Genomic DNA, 10,743 nt, shown 5'->3' on the forward strand with positions numbered 1-10,743 from the left:
ACAAAGGATCAGGAATGTGAACAGAGGTGTGTAGCAATGGGGGATGGGGAATTGGGGGTAGCCACCAGCAAGTCCCAGATGCCAGGAAAGCAAGAGGCCCCCAGGGCCCAACAGGGATGAGATTAGCTGAAACGCCCAACAAAGGGGAGAGAGAACCTGTAGAGACTGTATTCAGAGGTTAGACAAGGCCCCTGGTTGGGGGATGGGGCCACCCACTCATCTCCAAATACTTAACCCAGAGGGCTCCTATCTAAATGAAATACAGGGACAAAGTGTGGAGCAGAGACTGAAGGAAAGGCTATCCAAAGACTGCTCCACCTGGGGATCCATCCCATACACAGACATCAAACCCAGACACTATTGTGGATGCCAAGAAGTGCTTGCTGACCAGAGCCTGATATAGCTGTCTCCTGAGAGTCTCTTCCAGAGCCTGACAAATACAGAGGTGGGTGCTTGGACTTACCATGGAGTCCCCAATGGAGGAGTTAGAGAAAGGACTGAAGGAGCCGAAGGGGTTTGCAACCCCATAGGAAGAACAACAATATCAACCAACCAGACCCCCAGAGCTCCCAGGGATGAAACCACCGACCAAAGAGTGCACATGGAGGGACCCATGGCTCCAGCCGCATATGTAGCAGAAGATAGCATTGACTGGGATCAATAGGAGGAGAAACCCTTGGTCATGTGAAGGCTCGATGCCCCAGTCTAGGGGAATGCCAGGGCAGTGAGGTGGGAGTGGGAACCTCCTCACAGAAGCAGGGGGAGGGGGAGATGGGAGAGGAGGGTTCTGGAGGGGAAACCAGGAAAGGGGATAACATTTGAAATGTAAATACATAAAATATCCAATAAATAAAAGGAGAAAAAAAAAAGAAATCAAGTGACGTGCACATCAGTGGGAGGACCCACTGCCAAAGAACCTGATCCTGGTCAACCCACTCCGCTTTCCTAAGAGGAAAATGGCAGCAGGACCCTAAGGAGGCCACTGGGCTATGGAGAGCGAGTTAACTGTGCCCAGGGCAGATTCTTTCCTTCTGGCACCAAGCCACCCCACTGTTTCACAGATGTCACAGGTGAGAAGCTATTGAAAGAAAAAGACATTTATTCCTCCCCAAATATACCCAGTTTACAGGGTCCCGTGTTTATTATTTTTAGTCTTTGAGATGGCTTCTCTGTATAGCCCCACTTGTCCTGGAACTCACTCTGTAGACCAGGCTGGCTCCCAAGTCAGAAATCCGTCTGCCTCTCTCGGGTGCTGGGATTAAATACCTGGCCAGAGTCCCATGTTTAAATTATCCTCGGGTTCTCCAGTACTGAGGTGGGAGAGAGGCCTTCAGGAGGACATCAGAAGTTCGGCCAGAAGCCAGGGTTGCCAGAGACAAGCCAGGTACAAACCCCAGCTCCAGAATAGCACCATAGTAAGGAGATGGGCCTTCTTGTCCTCAGGCCCTCCTTAGGCCCCAGCTGTTGAGGAGGTCCCAGTATGGCATAGGTTTCTGCCCCTACCCATGTCTCCATGGCTGTGGCCACCTGCCTTCCAGTCCACATCTGTAAAGACTCTAGAAAATACCCAGTTCTCCAGGTACGGCAAGGGGCTATATGCTTTCTCCAGGTTTCTGGCCCTACCCTGGGCCCTGGGTCAGGGATAGTGTGGGCTGAGGGTGAGGTACCCAGAAGCTGTGGGTACAGGTGGGTACAGCAGGGAGCAAGGCCATGTCCCAGCTGGAGGTAAGGTCTCTGATTTTCTGGCAGGACCCTAGTACCCAGCACAATGCTCACCCCTGTTGTTGGGGTACACTCTGAAGGGGTGTCTCCGCATATTCAATTGTTAATTTTGTACCGGCAGAGGGTTTAATGCTGGTAGGATCTGGTGTTGTTATTTCTATGGCCCATCACTGGTCTCATATTTTATAAATATGTTTCTTCCTTACCTGCCTAAGGCAATCTAGAATTACATCTGATCAGTTTTAATAAAGAGCTGACGGCCAATAGTTGGGCAGGAAGTCGAAGGTGGTATTTCCGGGCAGAGATAGGGATTCTGGGAGAAAAACTGAATCACGGGAGATTTGCCAGCAGACTCAGAGGTGGATGGACTATTCAGAGTGGAGCAGAGAGGTAGACCTGGCCATGTGGCAGGACATAGTGCCAGGATTAATCGGGATAGAGTGGCTAGGAGACTGCCCAGCAAAAGGCCTAAGCTTTAAAATATTAATAAACTTCTGTGTCATCATTTATCTAGCTGGCGGGTCTGTGAAAGTCCTGTTGGACCCCGTGGTTCTTCAACAGATGTTAATTTACTAAGAAAGGAAAGGTCACAAAGATTCCCAACATGGGGAAGCACAGGGTTGAAGGCTGACCCCTTGAGGGGCCGAGAACCAGGGAGACCAGCACCTGCTTCCTGTGGGGAGAAGGGGCACAGCCCAGGGCAGCCAGAGGAGACCATGCAAGGCAAGTTTATACGCGATCCAGCACGCACAGCCGCAGGTATCTGTGACCTGTGTGTGTGGATGGGGAGTGTACCCCATCTCACTCAGTCAGGGAGGGAGACAACCAAAGCCAGGGCCAGATCAGGGGAGGGGAGTCAGGATGAAGGCTTGCCAAGCAATGGGATCCCACCCTCATCAGAACAAAGGCCGATCAGAACAAAGGTAACTAAGATATGTCAGGGCCGCAGGAGAAAGAACCAAGAGGTAACTATGTAGCTGTCTTCAGAGAAATCAGGCAGGGGTTCTTCTGAACAGAATGTCTCTTGGAGAATAATAGCAGTTACACAGTTTGCGTGGCTTTGGCGGATCAAGGACTTGGGGGTGGTTTGTGTGTGTCCATTAGAAGTAAGGCAGAAGGAAGAAGGTTCATCCGGTATCACAAGGCCACTGGATGACTCTGGAGGAACACTGAGGTGAAGTGCTCTTTGTGTGGTGTCCGTATGAAATAAGGCCGCAGGATGGTTCATGTATCATGTCCTTGGAGAAATGAGGCTGAAGGATGATGGGAATTAAGTCCATTCGAAAAATAAGGCTGCGGGTGGCCTATGGACCACGTCCTTAGAAGAATGGGTAGATCTGTGGAACAGAACCCATTCGCTGGGGGCAGGGCTCACATGGAGTCTCAACACAGCCAGAGGGTGGGTCCCCCACCTTGGAAGGGCAGCAGCTCCCAGTCAAGCTATTTCTTGTCCGTCATCTGCATTTCATGGTGGGAAGAAAGGAAAAGGGGGAGAATGTATTAGAAGCTAGATGTTCTGCTCCTGGTGGGACAACAGATGTCACTTGCCCAGTTGGGAGTGCGCACCTTAACCTCTACCCTGGAGGCTGTTATGTGTGTAGCACGGGTAGAGCTAAGGAGTGTGTCCCCTTACACTGCCACATTGTATGTACACAGCAGCCAGTATGGAGAGTAAGTCTACTGGTCTACTTGGTCCATTGGACTCACCCCAGAAGGCCTGGCCCAATTCCCTCCTCTGGCAGTACCCCTTTCCATTCTAATGGCCTGAAGAATCCTGCTGCAGGAAACCCTTTCCCTCTGACTGTGCCTCTCTGTTGAGGAACATCCAAATCTGACACCCCTGGCCCTGCTCCACGCCTCAGCTTGCACCGGCAGTTTAGAAGGCCACAGGCAGCCCTGCTCTTCTCCCTTCCTTTGGGATCCGTCTGTCCTCAGGAAAGGAGCTGTCATAACCTGCTTCTGCAGTCATCCATCTTGGACACAGACTACGGCCGGGATGCCTCCCTGGGGAGCAGGAAAGCCCTTGCTTCACCTATAGGGCTACTCTGTGTAGCAAGTCTCTTCAGACCCAGACGTTTCTTCAAACCCAGCTGACGTTTCTCAGCAGCAGGGCTCCAGTCTTCTGTGCTGACAGCAAGGAGAGCGCTCACTTCCTGTTTCCTAATAAACCTGCCCACGTGAGTAACAAGGACCGCTGTACTGACTAACCCCCACCCTATGCACCAGAAACGTGACTGCCCAGATGAAAGCTACATTTCAGGCCTCACCTGGAAAAACAGGCCACATGACTAGGTTCTGCCCAATGGGATGTATCTAAAGTGACAGGAGCTATTCTTGGCCAAGCCCTAGAAAGATGTTCCCTGCCCTCCTTCTCATCCCTTGCCTCTGGAGGGGGCATGGCAGCCACAGCAAGCCCTTAGACCCAGGGATGAGAGCTTCATATTGCTGGGACAGAATCCAGGCCCTAGGCTACCTGCAGCTTTAAGACTGTCAGACAGGAGATGCCTGCTATGGGTAAGTCTGTGTAGGACAGTTGGGTGAGCCGAAGCTGCTCCTCTAGAGCGAAAGCATAGGTCAGCAGGGAAAGGGTGAAAATGGCTGCCCTACTCCCCAGCTTCCTACACAGACACACAAACACACACACACACACACACATTCGATCTCAGGCGATATATCTTTACCTTCTTTGTTTTCTGAATGTTTCAGAGGCCGCAGAGCTGAAAAGAAAAAAAAAAAGGGCAGAGCTTGTGATAAGAGAAGACTCCTGGGGAGGCAGGTGGAGGGAGAAGGAAGGTGGGCATACGGAAGGGATGGGCAGAGCTCGGCACCATTGAAGTGCCAGAGGAGGAGCCCCAGGGCCGTCCCAAGCCTCAGTTCACAAGTCCCACCTCCACCCCCTCGGAGTAAGTCCCACACAACTCTCCTCTCTGAATCTTAGGCTCCTATTTCTACAGAATGGGGACAAGGACCCACATCCGACCAGCTGGAGATGTGGCAACACACAGAGCCCAGGCTATAAACGAGGTGAAATGAGGCTCAAGGGAGGCCGGCGTGGTTACGGAGGCCCGGGGTCACGTGACTGACTGACTCTCTAGCCCGTTCTCCTTTCCTGCGCCTCCCTCCCTCCCGCCCTCTGCCAACATCTGCCTGAGGCCTGATCCCATCTCCATGCTGGTCACACAGTCACCAAGAGGTGGTGAATTAATTGCTATGATTTATAGCAGTCCCCAGGCATGACTCCTGCTCTTCCTTCTTTGTGGGTAGGGAAGGAGCTGTTGTCAACTGGACCAGTCCAAGATGGCTCTTTGGAAATCTGCCTTTCTCAGCCTGGTCACTCCTGGTCCTGCAGCTGTGGGGCTCCAAGGACCTCAGCATTCACCCTAAGACCTGATCTCAGTCCACGACCCTCAGCAAAGAAACAGCTTCTCTAGGCTCTGGCAAGAGCTTGAGAACAGCTCTCAGGGGCCATTAGAACAGGACCAGGATGGTATTTTACAGGTGAGATATGGCAGCCCAGAGGAGCAAAGCACTTTGCCAGTGTTGCACAGCCTCTAAGGAGAGCCAGGCCACCCACAGTCGTCTGCTTATCACTACAGGCGCCACCATCAGCTCTTAACTAGACACCAGGTGTGGTACTGTCTTCTATACAGACTATCTCATTTAATCCAATGTAGAAACATCTAGAGACCTGTTCTCACGCGCATTTCTTACACGTGGGAAAACAGACCAAAGAGACAGTTATTTGCTGAAGGTTCCTTTGTTTATAAGAGACTTCTCTCCTGAAGCTCTCCTCCCACCCCTGGAAGTCCTCAGTTGGTACAGTCCTGGTGGATGGACTAAAGTAGGCAGGAGACTCCTGAGTGGTAGGTGGCCCTAGGTTGGTGGCCTCCATCAGAGGGTGTATCAAACCTCGGAGCATGAAGTCTTGTCTCCTGTCTCTGATGCTTCCCCAGTTAAGAGGGCCAGACCCACCTGTCTTGGATCCTTCTCCATCCCCATCCTGGTCCTCAGCACCTAGAAGGGTAAATAACAAACTTTCTCAGTTCTCTGAGCCCCGCACTCCCATACTGGGTGACTGAACGGATTTGACTTCTGGTCTGAATGCTGGATTCAAGGTTGGAGCTTGAGACCAGACCAGAGATGAACCTGGGACGTAATGGGAGAGCTGCAGCGGGAAAGTCAACACTTCCCAGCTTTGTAGCCACTCACAACCCAGCCCGTATCAGCATATCTGCACCCCACTTCTTTTATTTTTACTTGTGTATGTGTGTGTGCATGGTGTAGGTATGTGCATGTGTGTGCATGTGTGTGTATGGTGTGAGTATGTGTGTGTGTGTGTGTATGGTGTGGGTATGTGCATGTGTGTGTGCATGTATGTGTGCCTGCGTGTGAAGGTCAGACGTTAACATTGGGTGTCTTCCTCAGTGACTCTCCACCTTAATTTTTTGAGACAGGGTTTCTCACTGAACACGGAGCTCACTGATTCAGCTAGAATGGCTGGCCGTGAACTTCAGGGACCTGTCTCCCTAAACCCCAGTGTCACAGAAGCTTGCTGCCACATCAGGCTTTTATGTGGGTGCTGGGGATCCAAGCTCAAGTCCTCATGCTTGCCCAGAGGCCACTTTACTGACAGAGTCACCTCCCCAGTCCCTCTGTACCCCACTTTAGTGTGCCCACCCATCCTCTATTTGCCACACACAGCCCACTTAACTACCTATGACCCAAGCATCACTTACCCACAATCCATCACTTACCCACAATCCATCACTTACCCACAATCCACTAAGCTCTGCTCACATTTTCCTCAGACTTAGTCACGTTCCAGCCTCCACTCTCTGTCTGCTCTCATGCCTCAGTTTACTCATGTGACACTCACCAACGTCCACCCGCCCATTTACAATCACCAATACCAACTCAGAAGCGCTCACATCCAGCGGATGATGGCACCGTGAGGCTCTGCACACTCCACACTCCAAGGAAGATGCACACTCTTCCCAGTGACACACGAACTAAACGTTCACAAGGCTGGACATCTGTTCTCACTCACAGACACACCCATTCAGTTTCACGCTTGTTTCTGCAGACACACTCAGTCCTTGTCACACCGCAGCCTTACACACCCACCACCCTCAGGAAACGTCACACTCCTGTTTACACCCGCTAGCCATGCTTACACACTGACAGGCAGGTTCACACCCTCTCACATAGGACGTTAGCCTAAAGGTCTAAGGCTAGACCTCTCCTCTTCATTCTGTCACAGGCACAGCAACTGTTTGAATGTTTGTTTTCCTCCCAAATGCACACTGAAATTATGCTGTTGTCAAACCGTATCAAGGGGGTGGGACTTGGCTCAGTGGTTAAAGAGCACTGTCTGCTCTTGTAGAGAACAAGATTCTGTTCCCAGCACACACATGACAGCTAATAATCACCCATGACTCCAGTTCCAGACATGCATGCAGGCAAAACACCCATACACAAAAAATTTAAATTTAAATTGGGGCGGGTGCCATCTTGCTTTCCAGCATTCAGTGATCAGCAAGGCCTCTCCAGGTGCAGGAGGTACCTGGACATGGTACTGACTTATTTACTTTGTGGATGTGGCTGATTGTGAGGTAGTCGTGCATGTGTGCACACCTGCTTACATGTGTGTGGGTGCACATGTATGTAGAAGCCCAGGGCTGATGTCAGGAGTCTTCCTTAATCACTCTTCATGTTATTCATTAAGACCAGGCCTCTCAGTTGAATCCAGAACTCACTGATATGGCTAGTGTAGCTGATCCGTTTGATCTGGGGGAAGCTCGGTCTCCTTTTGAGAGCTGGAATTACAGACAAGCTGCCATGCCCACTAGACATTCATGTAGGTGCCAGGGTCTCAAACTCCAACCTTCATTCTGTGCCAAATGCTTTCTCTGCTCTCCCAGCTGTCTGGATATGGTATTTTCGGCTTGAGAAGCACAAGCCAGGAAATCTCTGTTCTTTACATGACGCTGTCTCGGGTATTCTCTTATGGCTGCACCAATAAACTAAGACAGCCCCTAAGACATGCAGGCACACCACACGCACACGTCCACAGGAGTCACTCTCGCTCACCTGCGTTCTCCTCCTCACAGCTCTGCTTGATCTTCCTCCAGCACACGAAGGCCAGAGCCACCAGAAGTACCACTAGACAGACAGAGAGCCCCACGGTCACCCACAGGGCCTCAGGGGGGAAGGTCATGGGCTGCCCTGGAAGAGGAAGAAAGAAGCATGTGACCATCTTGTTCGATGGTATGAACGGGGGCTCCCAATCTCACTGTACACCACCAAGGTAAATTATGCTTGCTCAGGCTCCCAGGGCCACAGTCCCACTCACCCTACCAAACCCTGCCACTGTGGCTATGGGTTTGCCTCAGAAGGGAGTAGGGGGAGCTAAGAATCTTGAGGGTGACTAATAACCATGAATAGGGCCTCATTGACCTAGGACAATCTTTCTGTCTTCTAAGAGTAGGGTTCCAAACACCAGCCTTCATTCTTCTGTGGCAAGTATTTTCTCTGCTCTCCCAGCTGCCTGCATATGGTACTCTCAGCTTGAGAAGCACAAGCCACGAAATGTCTGTTCTTTTTTTTTTTTTTTTTAATGTATGTACACCTGCATACCAGTAGGGGGCATCAGATTCAATTACAGATGGTTGTGAGCCATCATGTGGTTGCTGGCAATTGAACTCAGAACCTCTGGAAGGGGGGCCGGTCCTCTTAACTGCTGAGCCATCTCTCCAGCCCAAATGTCTGTTCTTTACATGACCCTGTCTCAGGGATCCTCTTACAGCTGCACCAAATAAACTAAAACAGTGACATGCCCCAAGGGAACCAGGCATGTATAGCTGGATCTCTAAGCTGACCCAGCTCCCAGCTTTTCTATCTGATGTCGCCACAGGAAACTCCACTTCAGCCATTCTCTACAGAATCACTCCTGACTCCTTCCAGGAGCTACACAGTCGCTGTCATTTTTCCCTTCCTAGCAGAGCCATCTTTCCAGAGGCCTCCCTGACGGCTGCAGTCCCACCTGGTTTACATCATCCTGAAAGTCGGGCATCAGCCAGCTACAGCCCATGAGCCAGACTGTGGCCTGCTTTTGACAATTCATGAGCTAGTATTAGCTTTTATATATGGAAAGGGCTACCAAAAGAAAGGAGAAAGAAAAAAAAGAACAGAAGGAAAAGCTACAGTACTCTGGAGATGCATCTCAGTTGGCAGACTGCTTGCCTAGAACACCTGAAGCACCCGGTTCGATTCCCAGCAGCATATGAACTGGGTATGGTTTCCCACTCCACCGGGGATCCCAGAACTAAGGAGGTAAGAGGTGGGAGGAGAAGAAACTCAAGGTCATCCTCGTTACATATTTAGTTCAAGGTCAACTGAGACAATGAGATCCTGCCAATCAATCAATCAGTCAATCAACCAATCAATAATAAAATCATCAGCAGAGAAATGGAACATGGCCCACAAATTACTCTGTCATTCACTGCACAGAAAGTGTGCCTAGTTCTAAACACCCATGAGGACCTGGAGTAAGAGTCTGAGTCATGCAAGGATCCATACAGATCTGGGGGAGCCTCACCAAGAGAATATGCACATGCAACCCTGAGGTTCCCATTAGATACCTCATGTCAAGGAGTGAGTGGAGGTTGCACAACTCAGGGTGGGGGTTGGGGCCAGTAGCTGTTCTGAGCACATCCCCACATGACTCCAGCATAGCTGTAGGGGTGATATTTAGAAAACAGCGCCTCGTCAGGCTTGTTCCTGGGCAGCCACCATGTTCCCGCTGCTCCCCGGCTCTGACCGGGGCTCCGGCTAGCTAGATGCGGAGGCCCTGGCATCTACGAGATGCCAGCGTGGGGGATTGGCTATCCCCCACACTGCATCCACAAAGCTCAGCTGAACCCCAGACAACATCTGCCATCCTCACAGTACCCGGTAGAAATGAGACTCTTAAAGCTTAATGATTATCTAAAGGATTTATATATTTAGAAATGTTCAATCGACAAAATGCCCACACAGTTAGAATTGTTACCCAATATCTAACCTTTTGATAGAAGTTGCTACCCAGGACAACTTTCCACCCATCCGTGGTTCTCCATGGCTGACAGTCTCCTCCTTCCCCTCCCCTTCCTCTCTTTCTCTCCCAGCTCCACCTCCTCTTCTGCCTAATCACTGAGCGCCACTGCAAATACAATGTAGCAGAATAAGTATCCTGCTACATATAGCTACCACCCTGAGCCCAGTGCCACACTGAGTCCAGGGCAGAGCCTTGGGTGTGAGGCTGAGGGTCAGGTTGGGGGGGGGGGCACTAACAAAGACAACTGATTCCTTATGTTCTCTGGAAACTACAGGTAGCCAGGGCATCAGCAGCCGGAGTGGAGTACACAGGCAGTGGAACCCAGCACCCTGCATCCAGGAATTATGTGGTAAGTCCTTGTAGTAGCTATGCTTTCAACATGGGTTAGAAGTGGGGGCACACTGCTGCTCTGGACCCCAGAATCAGAAGAAGCCAGCACAGGGGCAGAAGGCCACAGCTGAAGTGGGTGGCTAGGTCAATCTAGAGCCCATGTGAGGGTCTTCTGGAAAAGTCTAAGATGTTTCTGCAGCAGTGGGCAGGGCAGATCAGAAATATTCAAGGGACTCCACCCCTCCCTGAAGAACTACAGGTAGCTAATGGTTGCTAGGGGGAAGGACAGACATTTTCTTCTGTGACAGAGCCACGTGATAAAGTGTCCAAGCTCCTATAATTGACCCCTCACTTGTGTCCCTGTAAGCAGTCCTAATGAAAACCACAGTGTCACAAAATATAGAGACATTAAGATGGGAGGGGACAGCAACATAGCTCAGCTCTACTGGGAATGCCTGACGACCTGAGTTCTGAGAGAACCAATTCCTGGAAGTTGTCCTCTGACCTTAACACACACACATGCGCACACACACACTCATACACACACATATATACATACACACACATACACTCATACACACAAATACACACACATA

General features: G+C 50.8%; 1 protein-coding gene across 1 annotated transcript in view; it reads right to left on the reverse strand.

Moving 5' to 3' along the window:
- Positions 1-1,079: 1,079 nt before the first annotated feature.
- Positions 1,080-10,743, reverse strand: part of Cd276 (CD276 molecule) — a 17,441-nt gene continuing 7,777 nt past the window's right edge. Inside the window, exons 4-7 of the mRNA XM_028774454.1 lie at positions 7,813-7,947; positions 5,695-5,736; positions 4,404-4,439; positions 1,080-3,180 (exon numbers count right to left, since the gene is read on the reverse strand). Of these exons, the coding sequence (XP_028630287.1) occupies positions 3,158-3,180; positions 4,404-4,439; positions 5,695-5,736; positions 7,813-7,947 (236 nt within the window). The 3' untranslated portion in view covers positions 1,080-3,157. The remainder of the gene's footprint in view (positions 3,181-4,403; positions 4,440-5,694; positions 5,737-7,812; positions 7,948-10,743) is intronic.

The sequence above is a fragment of the Grammomys surdaster genome, unplaced genomic scaffold (assembly GCF_004785775.1).
Source record: "Grammomys surdaster isolate TR1022 unplaced genomic scaffold, NIH_TR_1.0 241, whole genome shotgun sequence".
Lineage (NCBI taxonomy): Eukaryota > Metazoa > Chordata > Mammalia > Rodentia > Muridae > Grammomys > Grammomys surdaster.